The 17107-nt window shown below is 47.6% G+C and overlaps 1 protein-coding gene across 1 annotated transcript; it reads right to left on the reverse strand.

Moving 5' to 3' along the window:
- Positions 1-15825: 15825 nt before the first annotated feature.
- LOC123075660 (uncharacterized) lies at positions 15826-16695 on the reverse strand. Its single transcript, XM_044498215.1, has one exon. It carries the CDS (start codon positions 16640-16642, stop codon positions 15938-15940), a length of 705 nt encoding a protein of 234 aa, XP_044354150.1. The 5' UTR covers positions 16643-16695; the 3' UTR covers positions 15826-15937.
- Positions 16696-17107: the final 412 nt, after the last annotated feature.

The raw sequence follows: 17107 nt of genomic DNA on the forward strand, positions 1-17107 counted from the left end.
AGGCATTGCACACTGACTTAGTGTTTTTTGGGCAGTCTGGAGTGCGACGCTGGCTAGGCGTGTAGCGCTTGAGAGCTAGGCGCTGCACAATGTAGTGTGACGCCTAGATGTCGGGCGCTACACAAAAGGGTCAGTTGGGTGAAATTTTTTCAAACATAGTTCAGTTTGTGAAATAATTTTGTCCATAGGTCAGACTTGTCATTTCCGCCTACCAATGGTAGTTCCTCCACCCACGTGCATGTGAACTTCTTGAGTCGACTGCAGATGTGGGGTTTGACCTTGGCTCTCTCGACCTACCGTTGGAACATGGGTGTGACACGGAGGTGAAGTCAAGAGTGATGCTGAACTCCTCACGGTACTCGAGAAAAGGGGCTCCTGTGAACTGGGTACTGTTGCCAGTGATCATATTTTGGTAGGTCCTGAAGCGGTAGACGATCCTCTTGAAGAAATGTTCTTCCTTTTCTGTGGTGATGGTGGCTACGAGCACTAGTAGAAAAGAGGGCTTTGGTTCAGGCCGGGTCAGCCCATTAGTCCCGGTTCAGTCCAGAACCGGGACCAATGGGGGCACTGGTCCCAGTTCGTGAGGCCAGGGGCCTGCCGGGCCTCGTCGGGGCATTGGTCCCGGTTCGTCTGGCCCCTTTGGTCCCGGTTGGTGGGACGAACCGGGACCAATGGGCCTCGCTCCTGGCCCACCACCATTGGTCCCGGTTGGTGGCTTGAACCGGGACCACAGGCTGCCCTTTAGTCCCGGTTCATGCCACGAACTGGGACCAATGAGGTGCCTATATATACCCCTCGCCCGCGAGCAGAGCACTCCAGTGCTCTGTTTTTCTCTGGCCGGCGAGGGGAGGGCTCTGTGGTGCTCTAGCTCACCTCCTATGCACATGAGGTGCTCGATGAAATGCCCGAGCCACAGTAGTTAAGCTTTCTCCTCTCGAAGCTCGACCTCAAAACTCCATTTTCCTTGAGATTTGTCTAGGTTTAGCGGCCCGTCACGTCCCATTCCCGTCTTCACCGCCGTCGATCGCCCGCACCGATCTCGTCGCCGGCACCACCGTGGTGAGCCTCTTGTTCTTATCTTCTTTTTGAAAGAAAAGAATTCTTACTTTAGATAGATACTTGTCTAATTTTCTTACTATTGTATTGCTTGTTATTATATAGTGCGATGGTTTTGGTATCCGCCCCCGTCGGCCCTCGGCCTGTCTATGATTCGGATGTGGTATATATTATCTTTATAACTATTGGTTCATTTATTGTTTATGAAAATTATGCCGACCAATGTGACATAGATTTTATTTATCTAGGAGGTATGTGAACGGAAATTCCAACCGACCCTATTGTCAAGAGGTTAAATTTAGTTGAAGAAGAAAACAATTTCTTGAAGGAAAAAATTAAAAAAATTGAGGAGGAGAAGATGATATTGGAGTTGCATGTTGCGGATGTCGTCGATGATCACAAGATCAAGATGGATGCAATGCGCTTGAAGATTAGAAGAACCTTTGCGTGAACCTGCTAGGCTTCTTGGGCGTGTATGGGAAGACAAAAGATACACCTGAGGCACGGGAGGACCTGCAACGTTTGCACGAAAAAGACGGCATGCCTCCGAAGCAGTATGAAGGTCTTGCCAGCTACGCTCTTATGAAAGAAGAGAAAGAAATCTTCTTTGAATGCCTGCTCAGTATGAAGGTCCCGACTGGCTTCTCGTCGAATATAAAGGAAATAATAAATATGCCAGAGAAAAAGTTCCAGAACCTAAAGTCTCATGACTGCCACGTGATTATGACGCAACTGCTTCCGGTTACATTGAGGGGGCCTTCTACCGGAAAACGTCCGATTAGCCATTGTGAAGCTATGTGCATTCCTCAATGCAATCTCTCAGAAGGTGATCGATCCAGAAATCATACCAAGGCTAAGGAGTGATGTGGCGTAATGTCTTGTCAGTTTCGAGCTGGTGTTCCCACCATCCTTCTTCAATATCATGACGCACGTCCTAGTTCATCTAGTCGACGAGATTGTCATTCTGGGGCCCGTATTTCCACACAATATGTTCCCCTTTGAGAGGTTCATGGGAGTCCTAAAGAAATATGTCCGTAACCGCGCTAGGCCAGAAGGAAGCATCTTCATGGGCCATCAAAAAGAGGATGTCATTGGGTTTTGTGTTGACTTCATTCCTGGCCTGAAGAAGATAGGTCTCCCTAAATCGCGGTATGAGGGGAGACTGACTGGAAAAGGCACGCTAGGAGCGGACTCAATAATATGCAGGGACGGGCATTCTTGGTCTCAAGCACACTACACAGTTCTACAGAACTCTACCTTGGTGACCCCGTATGTCGATGAACACAAGAACAGTCTGCGCTCCAAACACCCGGAGCAGTGTGACGACTGGATTACATGTGAACACATCAGGACTTTCAGCAGTTGGTTGGAAACACGTCTCAGAGGTGACACCACTGTTTGTGATGAGTTGTACTCGTTGTCCAGGGGACCATCTTCGACTGTATTGACTTACAAAGGATACGAGATAAATGGGAATACATTTTACACGATCGCCCAAGATCAAAAGAGCACCAACCAAAACAGCGGTGTCCACTTTGATGCAGCAACCGAGAGGGGAAAGGACACATATTATGGTTACATAATTGACATATGGGAACTTGACTACGGACATGATTTTAAGGTCCCTTTGTTTAAGTGCAAATGGGTCAATCTGTCAGGAGGCGGGGTACAGGTAAACCCACAGTACGGAATGACAACAGTGGATGTGAACAATCTTGGGTACACTGACGAACCGTTCGTCCTAGCCAATGATGTGGCACAGGTTATCTATGTGAAGGACATGTCTACCAGACCGAGAAAAAGAAAAGATAAGGAAGCGAATACATCATACGATGAGCCAAAGCACCACATAGTTCTTTCAGGAAAAAGGGACATTGTGGGAGTGGAGGGCAAGACAGACATGTCTGAAGATTATGAAAAGTTTCATGAAATTCCTCCCTTCAAAGTCAAGGCTGACCCAAGCATCCTGATAAACGATGAAGATTATCCATGGTTACGGCACAATAAGCAAATGACACAAGCGAAGAAAAAGTGAAGACTTTCTCCCGCAACTATTATGATGATACCATGCCAACTTTGTAACAGACGAGTATGATACCATTGTCCGTTTTGTACACAAAGTGCATCCAGTTTTTGCCGTAACCCTCTCAAATTTCTTGCACATGCTATGTGGATAAAATGATGATACCATGCCAACTTTCAACCTTTTCAGAGTTCATTTGAAATGCTTTTCAATTTTAGGGTCTTATACCTGAAAATAATCAGTAAAGGCACGAAAAATGGTGCATGAAAAATAACAAATAAAATAAATAAATAATTAAAAAAAATATAAACTTTAAAAATATATATAAGTAGAAACAAAATAAAATAAACTTTAATAACATAAATAAAATTTATGAAACTAAAATTATCAAAGTATTTTCTATTCAAAACATTATAAGCAACCTCTAGTATTATTGAAACTAAAATTATATAAAATTGATGCAACTAAAATTATCGAAGTATTTTCTGTCCAAAGTCATTGAAAGCAAAAAGAATTTTCATAAAGAACTTTTTTGTTAGAAACTTTAATAGCAAAAAGAATTATCATAAAGTAAAATAAATAAGTAATTAGAAACAAAATAAAATAAAATAAATAAGTTTTTTTAAAGTAGAAACAAAACAAATTAAATAAAACAAAAAAGGCAAAACAAAAAAAGGCAAAAAATAAAAATTATGCCACCTACTAGGCCACCACGGCCTGAATACGACTAGAAACCCATCCATGGGCCAGGATTCAGGCCCGCGGAAGGCCCAGTAGGTCCACAGGCATGTACAAAGAGGTTAGGTCCGTAAGCCTGCTTTAGAGAGGAGCTCGACAGCTCAGGCGCACCGCACCTTATAAATAGGTGCGGCTCTCTCTTAGCTAGCGAGGTGGGACTAAACTCCCACCACCACGCCGCTGTGCAAGGCTTTCCGTCCCAGTTGATGGCACCAACCAGGACTAAAGGTAGCATTGGTCCCGGTTGGTGCCACCAACCGGTACCAATGCTTTTTGTATATAAGCTGGACTTGTGAAATTTCACAACTTCACCGTCAGTTCGTGCCCGACGCCCCAGCGCTGCTCCACGTCACCGTCGCCATCATCGCCCTGCCTCCGACGCCATCGCCGCGCCGCCCCTGTCCCCGACCACGCCGTCGCCGCGCCGGCCCCTGCCCCGCGGCCTGCCCCAGCGCACCGGCGCCCTCGCCTCCCCCGCCGCCGCCATCGCCAGACGCCCCCGCTGTGAGCCGCCGCGCCGGTCCGGCTCTGTTTTTATTATGTATTAGATTAATTTTTTGTTCATATATATAAAATATATATTTGTATGTATGTGGCTATATGTAAGTTCAGAGCATGTTTTTTATTAGATTAATTTCTTATTAGATTTATTACATTAATTTTTTTGTTCACAACATGTTTTTGATCATATATGTATTTTTTGTTCATATGTGTATTAATGTTTTTGTTGTATATATGTAATTTTTTTCAATGTATATATGTATGTGGTAGCTATATATGCATGATGAGGGGGTGGGGGTCGATATACCCCCTCCCCGATAATTTCAACATGAGGGGAGGTCGATACCCCCTCCCCGGCAGCATTTTATGGGGAACTCCATTCCAAAATAACTTCGACATGATGTGCGGTCGATATATATACCCCCTCTCGACCGTGATAACTTATACCACGGGAGCACCCCCCAGCCCTCTCGCTCGACCAAAACTCTCGAGGACACCCAAACCGTAGAAAAAACGATGTCGGTCTCCTACCCCCTCCCGCCGCGCCCCTACCCTTGAAGCGTTGCCAAGGCCACCCCAAACCCGGAATAAGCTAGGTCTAAGTTTGCACTAATATATCCACCTGCTGTCATGTTTGTGTAATAATTGCCATGTTGTAATATTTGCAGAAACAATGGAGCATGGACGAGACGAGGAAGCAGAAGAGGGGTTGGGGGACATAATCTTAGCCGGAGGTGATGTCTTGTCGTATCTTAACGATAATCATGGTCTGGAAGAACAGGGTGAAGAAGCAGGCTACGGTGATCGAAGAGTGGAGGAGGAAAGACATGATTATGATGGCTCCGGTGACCCAATGCTGGTGCAAGCAGGAGCCCGTGGTGACGGCTCCGGTGACCGAACAGAGTCCGGCCAGGTAAATATATTAGTTAAGCTTGTGCTGACTAGCTAATTGATGCATTCATTGTTTTGGTATGTACACATATTAATTAACTCTCATCTTTATTCTTTTTTCTAGCCCTCCGGATCGAGCACAACTTCGGTAAAGAGACGAGGCCCGAAGAGAAAGTTGCGCTCGGATGAAAGGTTTGAGATCACAGCAATCGCGCGCGACGGCCAACCGATTGAACCCATCCGGACAAAGGAAGCATTTGCTGCTTAGTGCGGGGTTCTTGTTAGGGACAAGATCCCGATCAGCATCCACCAATGGTATAAGCCTAAGAAGGAAGACCCTGAGGTGTCTTATGTCAATGATATGCAGAAAGATGATCTTTGGACTGAGCTGAAGGCAAATTTCACCCTACCGCCAGAGGAGGATCCGGAGAAGCCAGTTAAAGAGCAATTAATCAAGTCTCATGCTCTTAAGAAGATGGAAGACCTATTCAGGAGGTGGAAGAATGAGCTGAAAACGTTTGTCGACAAAGAAGAGACACCAGAATTCATCGGCCGGTATGAGAAGATCAGAGATCACTGGCCCGCATGTGGCCCACAAGACATCGGAAAAGAGTAAGAAGATGTCAGCGACAAACAAGAAGAATGCTGCGAAGAAGAAGCTTCACCATCGCACGGGGTCAGGTGGCTACCTCAAAGCCCGGCCTAAGTGGGCCAAGGCTGAGAATGATCTGCTTGATAAAGGGATCGAACCACAGACAATGAACTCGCCAGACCGTTGCCGGACTTGGTTCTTCGGGGCTGGCGGAAAATTGGACCCTGTATCAGGGAAGTGCGTTTGGACGGACGAGCTTTTGAGAATACCAGTCAAGAGGCTTCAGCACTATATCGATGCAGCGCAGCAAGGGACGTTCGTTCCAGACAGAGAGAACGACGAGCTCACAATGGCCCTCGGGAATCCTGAGCACCCTGGACGGACACGAGGCACGCCAGGCTCCATTCCGTGGAAGGCTGGTTTTCCGGACGCAGGCGGTTACAAAAGCCAGGAGAGGAGAAAAAAAGTGGAGCAGACCCAAATTCAGAAGCTGCACGAAAGGGTTCAAGCGCTAGAGGAACGTGACGGCAATCGACATGCCGAAACTACCCCCGAACCTACCCCGCCATCTCAGCGGAGAAGCGGCGTGGCTTCCACCGAGCTGCTTCAGCCGGAGCATGTCTTGATGGCTCATGCTAGCTACCCCGTGGATGCTATCACGGAGTCTCCACATTGCCACCTTATGACGCAATGGCAGAACTTCAAAGTCAAGGCGGTTGTTGGCTCTGTTTTACCTCCTGAACCCGGCGCAACCTACCACTGCCGGCCGATTCCAGAAGGATATGCTAGGGTGATGGTGCATGAAATAACGGAGGGATTTGAGGACCTCCAGCTTGACCACCCTACCGGTGAAAGGGAGACTCGGCTGGGTTCTGCTCTGAAGACTCCATGCCTATGGCGGAAGGAGCTCATTAACCTTCCGAACTGGACGCCTCCGGCGAGTAAGGGCACTCCGCCTCCTCCTCCGCCTCCGCCTCCGGCGAGTGATCAGGGCACTCAGCCTCCTTCTCCGGCGCGTGGCGGCACTCCGCCTCCTCCTCCGGCGAGTGATCAGGGCACTCAGCCTCCTTCTCTGGCACGTGGCCGCACTCCGCCTCCTTCTCAGCCTGCGCCGGCGCGCCAGACCAGCCAGCCTCCTCCTTCTCCGCCTCGTTAGCAAGGGCGGAAGAGACCCAACGCCGCTCCGGCTGCTCCGGCACGTCGTAGTCCTTCTCCTCCGCCTCGTAAGCAAGGAAAGAAGACAACTGCAGCCGCTCCGTCTGCTCTGCCAGCGTCTAGCAGTACAGCCAGAGGCGGGAGGCAATACAGATTCGGTCCTTCTCTGAAGACTCCAGAGAAGTTACCATACGAGAGGAACGAGGAGGAAACCACGAAGATCGTGCGAGCCGAAGTGACGAACTTCTTTGAACGGGTGAAAGCAAAGAAACATCCACCTCCGGAGGAGAAGGTAGATCCAGTGAAAGCGAAGCGCACTCTGGCTGCCCTAACAAAACCACCAAAGTCTCCGCCGAGAGGCAACTATGAGCGCATTATTGCAAAAACATTTGCCGAAGCGGAGCGGTCGGAAAGTACTGTCAGTGATCAAAGGTTAAAAGAACGACGAGCTGGGAAAAAAATTGCCCAGCTCGGCGAACAAGCGAACCAATCGTGCCCCCCGCTCAAGGTGTCTAGCGACATCGTCGCTGCAGATCCGAGGATGGTGCCCGGTTATAGCAATCTTGGAGATTACCTGCCCGACGATGTACATTATGAAATCTTGGAGGTGGACGAACACAAATACCATTACGGGAAGCCTCTCGTCAAAGATGAAAGATCTCTAACAACGATGATGCGAAGATTACATGATTGGTACATGAAAACCTGCAGAGAGTCTGGGGGGAGGAATACTTTGACGCTGAGAGTTAAACCGGAGCATGACCTCGTTGGAATTGAACTGTTGAATGTTCCATTTGAGGAGTTCTTCCAGTTTTTCAATCAAAAGGCCCTCGATAAATCAACGATCACTTGCTACTGTCTGTAAGTAGTACTACTTCTGTCATTAAGTCTCTCTATATAGGTCAGCTCTTTCATTGCATGTATTTATAATTATCCTCACTATATTATGCAGATTGAAGATCGCCGAATTGAAGAAAAGACAAATCGGTGATATTGGGTTCATTAACACAAATCTCATAGATGCAACTGAGGTTAAATATCATGCCGAAAATACCGAGGCCAACTTGCTACGATCGTTGGTAATAAATGAAAACAAAGATATAATACTCTTTCCTTACAACTTCAAGTGAGTGTTACTGTCTTGTGCATATTCGGTTTCCCTTATTAGTCCAGGTTATAGTAATGTAATTGATGACTTATGCATGCGTGCGCAGCTTCCACTATATTCTCCTTGAGATTAAGCTTGAGCAGGGAGTAGTAACCGTCTTAGACTCGAGACGAAAAGATCCCCGGGACTATGCAGACATGACTGAAATGCTCGAGAAGTAAGTTAAATCGATCATTATCCACCATATCAGCAACTTTGTTCATTTCCTGATATCAAGTAATTGTTTTCTTTGTCTGCCAGGGTTTGGAGAAAACTCACCAAAAAAGCTCCGGGAGTGCCGAAGAAGCTGCAATTTAGACACCCGAAAGTAAGTACTATAGTAGCATGTTCCGCGCATCTCCTAGTGATTCAAGCACTAGTTTCATCAATACCATTTAGCATGCTTGCTTATCAGTTTGACTGACCTCTATTTCTTGTAAAGTGGTTGTGGCAGGAACCCGGGAATAATTAATGTGGATACTACGTTTGCGAGTCCATCCGCTACACGACCTGTGAGCGGGGCTACTCTGACGAACAATATGAAGTGCGTAAGCAATAATATTCACAATTTTATTTTATTACCATCATTTGTGTCGAGTTTCATTTATTCATATATATATATATATGTGTGTGTGTGTGTGTGTGTGTGTGTGTATGTATTGACCCCCTTCTTCAAATTAGATCTTTCGGATGCGTGATGAACTCCTAGCATCAGATCGTATGCGAGCAATTCAAGAGGAATTGGCGGCATTCTTCCTTGACCACGTGATCGCTGAAAACAGAGAATACTATGTGGACCCTGTGTTCTTACAATTTAATTAGGAGATTATATTGTAAGAGATAATTATTGTATATATGTAGCCGGTAGTGTCGGATAGATATACGAGAACTTGTTGTTCGACCAATCTCTCGGAGAAGGAGAGGTGGTCGATATCACTTCTCTCTGTATGCATATGTTCATGACGATCTTCTGTTTCCTTCATTTGCTTACTAGCTAGCGTGTCTAGTCCTCTCCATACGTATATAGTACGTAGCGTCGACCAAGCACGGAGATAAGAGAGGACACTTCTCTCTATTAATTAGCTAGCTAACACAATATATGAAACACCTAAATTAACCCCCCCAAACCCCCCCCCCCCCCCCCTTAAAAAAAACAAAAACCCCAGCCACTGAAATGCTGACGCGTGGATGCCTATTGGTCCCGGTTAGTGCCACCAACCGGGACCAAAGGCCCTCCTGCCTGGGCTCGCCGCACCGGCCACGTGGAGGCCCATCTGTCCCGGTTCGTGTAAGAACCGGGACTAAAGGGTTAGGGCATTAGTAACGACCCTTTAGTCCCGGTTCAAAAACCGGGACAAAAGGCCCTTACCAACCGGGACAATAGGCCCTTTTTCTACTAGTGGAGCATGGCTTTGACCCACTTTGTGAAGTTGTCGATGACACTGAAGATGTGGGTGAAGCCCCCGGGTGCCTTTTTGAGTGGCCCCACCATGCATGTCCAACCCCCAGGTAGAGAAAGACCATGTGAGGGCGATTGTTTGGAGTTCTTGAACAAGCATGTGTGTCTGTAGGCGTAGAACTAGCATCCTTCGTAGGTGTGCACGATCTTCTTGGCATTCGCTGATGATGTGGGCCACTAGAAACATTGTCGAAAGGCTTTCCCTGCCAGTGTCTTGGGTGTTGCATGGTGCTCACATGAGCCGAGTGAATTTCTTTGAGTATTAGCTTCCCTTCGTCTTGGGGACACACCTTTGTGGAACTTCTGTGTATCTCCCCTTTGGCTATGATGTAGGCCCTCTATCGCCGGACAATGTGTCAAGCTTCGTCCTTCTTGTCGGGTAGCGTCCCTCCTTGGAGGTAATCCAAGAATAGCTTTGTCCAGTCATGGTTAATGATGAGGACTTCTATAGTCCCGATGCCCAAGGCTTAGTAGGGGCGCTACGGCTCGCTCGGGTCTCCTTGAAGTTTGAGTTGGACTCCCTTCTTTACCATTAGTTGGCGTAGTGTGTCGAGGATCACCCCGTGCAGGATCCTAGCCAGGCCAAGTCATCCGTCGCTTCGTTATATAGGCATGTGAAAGAGCCCGAGGTGGTCGAACTTTCCCTCGAGATTGTACACCTCTTTACAACATGGGCACTTATAGGCGCCGGCGCACCGGCCGAGCGTTTCAGCCGGTCCAGCTCAGACCATCGGATATGAGCACGCAGCCATTGGATCCAGGCAAAAAAATAAACAGATCGTCCCCAACTTCTTCTTCCTTGGGCAGTCGGCCTGGATCCGCATCTCCCGCTCGGGGAGCACGGCACCGCGCCTCCTGTCCTCTCCGGTGGTCGTCCCCGTCGTCAGTCCCCACCCTCGTCGGTCTTCCTCGTCGCCGGCCGGACCCCGCCCTCGCCGGCCGTTCTCGTCGCCGGTCCCCCACCCTCCCGGCCTCATTGTCGCCTCGACCCATGCAACAGCTCCACCTGCGGGTGCAACTCTTGACGACGACGGTTGTAGCTCCGCCGCCCTCGCCATTGATGCTCGCTGCAGGAAAATACGTCGACGCCGGCCGCGAGTTAATCAACGCCATTTGAATGGATGTAGCAAAAAAATTCACCGGTAGTAGCAAAATAAAACTACGGGTGCAGCAAAAACGCCGTCGCCGCCTTCGCGAGGTCGCAGCTCCGTCTTACATGGATGTATCAAAAAACTCCAACGGTAGTAGCAAAATCCTGCTGCGGTTGCAGCAAAAAAACATGAATGTATCAATAAACTCCAACGGTAGTAGCAAAATCCTGCTGCGGTTGCAGCAAAAAAACATGGATGTAGCAAAAACCTCCAACGGTAGTAGCAAAATCCTGCTACGGTTGCAGCAAAAAAATTATTGTCGTCCTCACGAGGTCGCAGCTCTGCCTGATGGATGTAGCAAAAAGCTTTGCCGGTAGTAGCAAAATCCAACAATGGTTGCAGCTTCCCCTTGTTGTGCAGTGCCATTGAAGCTTCCTATGTCTATGGTTGAAGCTTTTTTCAACGGCTGTTGAAGCTTTTCTAGGTGACGGTTGCAATACTTGTATACACGGGATGATCCGGGCATGGCTGCAGGCAGCCATGGCGGCCGGCGAGGGAGCGCCTGGCCGCCGGCGATGGAGGTCGTGGTCGCCCAGTCGCAGCTGGGGGGAAGGGGAAGGGGGGGAGGGGGAAGGGGGGAGGGGATGCGCCCGCGTGAAGGCTTGAGGTAGGGGATGGATCTGGACATGGCGGCAGGCAGCCATGGCAGTCGGCGAGGGGGGCCTGGCCGCCAGCGATGGAGGTCGCGATGGCCCAGTCGCAGCTCGGGAAGAGGGGAAGGGATGGAGAAGGGGTGGGGAGAAAGGGGCAGAAGAAGAGAGCGGCGCGCGCCCTGTGAAGGAGACGCGGGGAAGAGGGAGACCGGCCCAATGTTTCCGCCGATGCCCCGGCCCCAAACGTTTCGCTTACAACATCCTTTGATGGACGGGTCATGGTAGTCCCATAACTTAATAACTTCTATGATGATGAGGTTCGAGTCCTCCCGGAAAATGAGCTAACGAATTTTCTTGGTGTCTTCCGGTGCTTGGAAAGAAAAGACACTCTAGCCTATCTTGGCTGCAGGCGGCTCCTGTGTGGCTTATCGGAAGACCTCTTGTTTGATGACATTGAACTCTACTGGTGCGACCAACGCGTCGGCACATTGTATGCTCCCTTGGTCCCCTTGCACCGCAATGGTTCCCTTTGGGGCAGTATCTTAAGCTGGATTTAGGTAATGGCCTGGTTTCCAAGGATAATCCCCTCGAACGGTGCACCAGTTTGTATAATCCGGGAGCGAGGGATTCCCACCCTGTCAAGGGTGTCGACATAGAGGATGTTGACGCGCTCACTTCGTCCATTAGCGTTTTGGTGCACCATAATCCAATGACAATGGGGTCGAGTACTAGGCTGGGGGACATGTTCGGAGGATTTGCCAGTCGAGGTGACCGGGACATCTGACCAATCAGGGAACTAGGGCGCTTCGGGCTTCTCCGCTTGGATCTCCTGGGCGATGAGCTTGGCGCTACGCCTGTCCTCGCTCGCGGCGACGCTGATGGATCCTTGCGTATGGCGGCGACGCACCTGCCATTCCTTGTTGTGAGACCGGGCATGCGGTTGAGTGACCCGCTATGCAATTGCAGTTTGTGTGTGCTGTCTGGGGCAAAGTTTAGGAAACGGAAGCGGAAAGCTTGGCCTTTAGGAAAGGTGGCGACGGAGACCAGATCTCTCGTTACGTTGGCGACGAAGCGCGGGGAGCCAAATGAGAAACCTTGTTCCATGCACACAACCCCTACCTTGTGCGCTAAATGTTGATGTTTCGTGATCGACAATGCCGTTGAGGACAACATATATGTTTGGAGGGCCGTGAGCGGTGGATCAAGATGATACGGTGGAAGATGACGAATTTCTTGTGTGTTGCTCGAGTGCTCGCCGACAGTCGGGAGGATCGCCGAAAAGATCTTGTTTCTTGTGTTGCAAGCGGTCGGCCTAGCGGCGGCCGAGAGGAAGAAGATGGGGTAGGTGGAAACAATAACTCTAGTTAGATCTAGAATGTTTATCTTTTTTCTCTCCTCCGAGAGGGTCCCTAGCCCGCCTTATATATCCGGCCAAGCTAGGGTTACAAGGCTTGGGTCGGTTTGTAGACGAATCGCATCCTTCGGTTGGACTTTATCGTGTGTGTCAATGGCTCCCCTCCAAGTCTGCTTGATGGCGCAGGCCGGCCACGGGCTCCTAGGCTTGGATTGCTTTCATGGTGGAATTGTAATCCGACTGAGGACCGAGAATGGCGCAAGTGGGCACATCCGAGTTTCATATCCTTGTAAATTTCATTAGTACAATCATGAGCCATGGGGCCTCGACCTGGGGTGTGCCTTGCATGATCAAGGAGACCCGCAAAATAAGGGTTGTGTGCTAATCAAGAATCTTAAGGTAGGTGTGATACAACCGTTAACCTAGTAATGTTGACTTGTAAAAAAGAATTGCATGTATATCTAACATCATTGCTATAATCATTTACCACAAAAATGAAACCTGTAATAGAAACCATATTAACAGAACCATATAAATACATGACGGATCAAAATCACAAAGCCGAGAGAGATGTTATCAATATCACAAAATCTGAGACGGATCAAAACGGTGGCCTTTGTTTGTATAAATTTTGTACATTTGTACTGTATACATATGGCAAAAATGTATTAAGATTGGCTAATCCTCAAAAAGGCGGATGCCAATCGCAGGGAGTAGGATGATGTGGAGTCTCTATGAGCTAAGAATGTTTAAAAGAGAAACTCTGTTCTGGACTAATTTCCTGAACAGATCTCCTGCTCCATTCTGAAGATCTCCAATGCTGTACTCTAACTCCTGCAATTGCTCCTCCTCGCAAACAACTGCCTTCTTCTTGTAAAATGCCTTACAGACAAGAGACTCCTTTGGCACTTGAATTTGCTTCGACAAGAGATGGAGTGTGGACTCAAACAGAAAGATGCAGATCTCTCTTGCCTTGGTCAATAGCATGACCATCTTGTCGGATGCAGGCTTCGTGGCGGTCTTCTTGAAATGTTTCCTGGCCTTCTTCGCCAAACGAGTAAAGGACTGATCTTGGCTTGAGCAGCTGCATCAACTCCTTTCCTTGGAGCCACCTGCAGCTCTTTGGATGATGGCCAACATCTCGGCAAAGGTCTCTTGCATGTAGTTGCAGAGATCTAACAGCTCAACGGAGCACTCCATCTCTCCATCCAACATCTTCCTCTGCTGGGAGGAGCAAACTTGGTGGCTTGGTAGGCAAATGATCTCGTCAAGACCATCATAGATGTTTGCAAGAGTCCTTAGACCATCGCACATCGTATTGATGGAGTTGGAGGAAGAGATGCTTGCTTCTAGGCTGTGGAGCTCTTGCTCAACTTCGGTCTCACTGACGCGAGGCGTAGATGGTAAACTTATCGATCTTTGGTGGAAAGCCATATCTGAGCTTGAAGCTTTTCTCTGTATATATTGTGGTCGATGATAGCTGAACAATGGAAGACTTCTTGGTTTGATGTGTCTACTGCTCATCTAAGGCCTATTTATACAGAAAACTTAAGTAGCTGCATTTGATTGGTACACTAGTACAAAACAGGGCTTTCGTCACAGGGCAGTTTTCACATTAGTCCCGGTTCAGTCACGAATCGGGACTAATGTGAGCATTGGTCCCGGTTCGTGCGGCTAAAGCATTAGTCCCGGTTCACCTGGGCCCTTTAGTCCCGGTTCGTGCCACGAACCGGGACTAAAGGGTGCGATGCCCATTAGTACCGGTTGGTGGCACCAACCGGGACTAAAGGTTAGACCTTTAGTCCCGGTTCGTGCCATGAACCGGTACTAATGGGCTTTGAGGCATTAGTACCGGTTCATGGCACGAACCGGGACTAAAGGTCTCATTTTCAAACTCTCCCCCCCCCCCCCGGTGAATCGCCTTTTCAGTTTAGAAAAAACAAAAGAAAATGATGGAAATGTCAAAAAATAAAATAAAATAAGTTTCCCATGTGATATGTGGTCTAGTTGTTGGGAAAATTAACAAATATGAATTTCGACTTTATTTGCAAAATCTCTCCGGAATTTCTTAAAATGGGCATAACTTTTGCATACGAACTCGGATGAAAAAGTTTTTTATATGAAAAATCATCTACGTAGACATGAAGAATCATGCCATCACATCTCGCAGATGTTGTCTGCTTACTATGCCTTGAGCTCTGGCAGAAGCATAGAGATCACAACCCTAAAGTCGTCTCATGTTCAGTACATAATTTTGTGCGTCTACTGTCCTTGAGATGAGCCATCACATTATCATGTTCCAACAATTGGCAGCAAGAACCAGCATTAGCATAATTGCACGCTCAACCCATTTTTTAATGGGTTGCTAACCTGGCATTTGGCTGTGACATATCTGTATATAATAAGGTGTTTTCCTTGGTGGGCACTCTTGCGAATCACAGGTTAAAGCCTCGACAGTCGGAGCTGGCCTGTTGGAGGTTCACTGCACAAGCTCCACGTTAGCGGTTCAGAGTACTAACTCCATTTTTCAGTTGGAGGCTTTCAGCCACCCACTGTGTGAGTAACATGACCATTTCATATCTAACCATACAGAAACAAGCTTTTTTCAATATTTTTATACAATCTTATTACCTTTGAGTCGTAGTAACTTATTCTCAAATATCAGTGTCTTTATTTCTGGTGAAGTTTGAAACAAGCATAATAAAGCGTTGATTCTTCTTTGTGTAATGAGAATTATTATATGGAAAGGAACAAAAACTTTGCATATTGTTAATCTCGTAGGAAAAACTGTGGTTCTAGAGTAAATGTTATTGTTATCCCCCCCCCCCCCCCCCGCCCCCTTAAATGCTTAGATGCTATCGATGTCGATGATGTTAAAATCTGAGTACATTAATTTGGACTTTGTTGTATGAAATAAGAACTATCTTCAATTGTAGTGCCAGACTGCACAGCCATGTGGACATGTGGTGGTGGTAGAGAATCTGGATATTAAAATTGATTGATTCTGCTAACTACAAGTTGAGACCTTGTGACTTTTATCTGGCATGTTTCATTCATAAGAAGCAAGATCCACTAACCAAGCATATCAGCATAAAGTATCACAAACACATCTTCAAGCTTAACATGGCCAAATGGATCAAAACTTTGGTTTCTCTTTCTATAGTATCATGTACATTTGTACAGTATAGTGTATACATATGGGAAAATTGTATGAAGATCAGCTATTCCTTAAAAGGCGGATGCCAAACGGGGGGCGCCAAGAGTGACTTGGAAGTATCTATGAGCTAAGGATGTTGAGTAGGGAAACTCTGCTCTGGATTAATTTTCTGAACAGATGTCCTGCCCCACTCTCGAGATCTCCGATACTGCACTCTAGCCCCAACAATTGATCCTCCTTGCAAACAGCTGCCTTCTTCTTGTGAAATGCCTTGGAAACAAGAGACTGTTTAGGCATTTCGATTTGCTTCGACAAGAGATGGAGTGTGGACTCCAGCAGAGACATAGAGATCTCTCTAGCCTTGGCCAATAGCATAACCATGCTACAATCTGCAGGAGCCTTCTTCGCGGTCTTCTTGAAAAGATTCTTGGACTTCTTCACCAAGCGGGTGTAGGATTGGATCTTGGCCTGAGTAGCTGCGTCATCACCTTTCCTTAGAGCCACTTGAAGCTCTTGGATGATGGCCTTCATCTCGACGAAGATCTCTTGCATGGCGCTGCAGAGGTCTAGCAGCTCAAGAGAACCTTCCATTTCTCCATCCAACATGCTCCTCTGCTGGGAGGAGCAAACTTGGTTGCTTGGTAGGCAGATGATCTCTTCAAGACCATCGTAGATGTTTGGAAGAGTCCTGAGACCATCGCACATCGTGCTGATGGAATTAGAGGAAGAGATGCTTGCTTCTAGGCTCTGAAGCTCTAGCTCGACTTCGGTCTCACTGACGTGAGGCCTAGAAGGCAAACTGGTTGATCTTTGGTGGAAAGCCATTTCTGAGCTTGACAATTTTCTCTGCGATTTTGTTGTTGAGAGGAGAAAGAAAGAAGAGCTTCTGGTTTGATGTATCTACCATTCTGCTAACGCCTATTTATACAGAAGGTGTGTGTACAACTGTGCTGCAGCATCTGATTAGCAGACATGAAGAATCATGCCATTGCATTAGCCATGAGATCTGGCAGAAGCATAGAGATCCCAACACTAAAGTCGTCTCATGTTCACGCCGTCATGTTCCACTAATTGGCAGCAAGGACTAATTAAGAATGGTATAGTTTGATGATGGATCTTCACATAGTTGCATGGTCAAGCCATCATTTTTAGTGGAATCTTGTCAGTTCAAGCCCTGAGAGTTTGTCCCCCATCTTGAAGGCAAGTTTATGCTGCTCTGCTGTCTTCTTATCGTTTCATACATTTATGAGCAAGTATATGGGCCTGTCGAAAGTGTCTTAATTATCAGGG

This window comes from Triticum aestivum, chromosome 3D (assembly GCF_018294505.1).
Source record: "Triticum aestivum cultivar Chinese Spring chromosome 3D, IWGSC CS RefSeq v2.1, whole genome shotgun sequence".
Lineage (NCBI taxonomy): Eukaryota > Viridiplantae > Streptophyta > Magnoliopsida > Poales > Poaceae > Triticum > Triticum aestivum.

Coding starts and splice junctions, on each gene's coding strand:
- LOC123075660 (XM_044498215.1), bottom strand. CDS start 16,642: ATGGCTTTCCACCAAAGATCAACCAGTTTGCCTTCTAGGCCTCACGTC.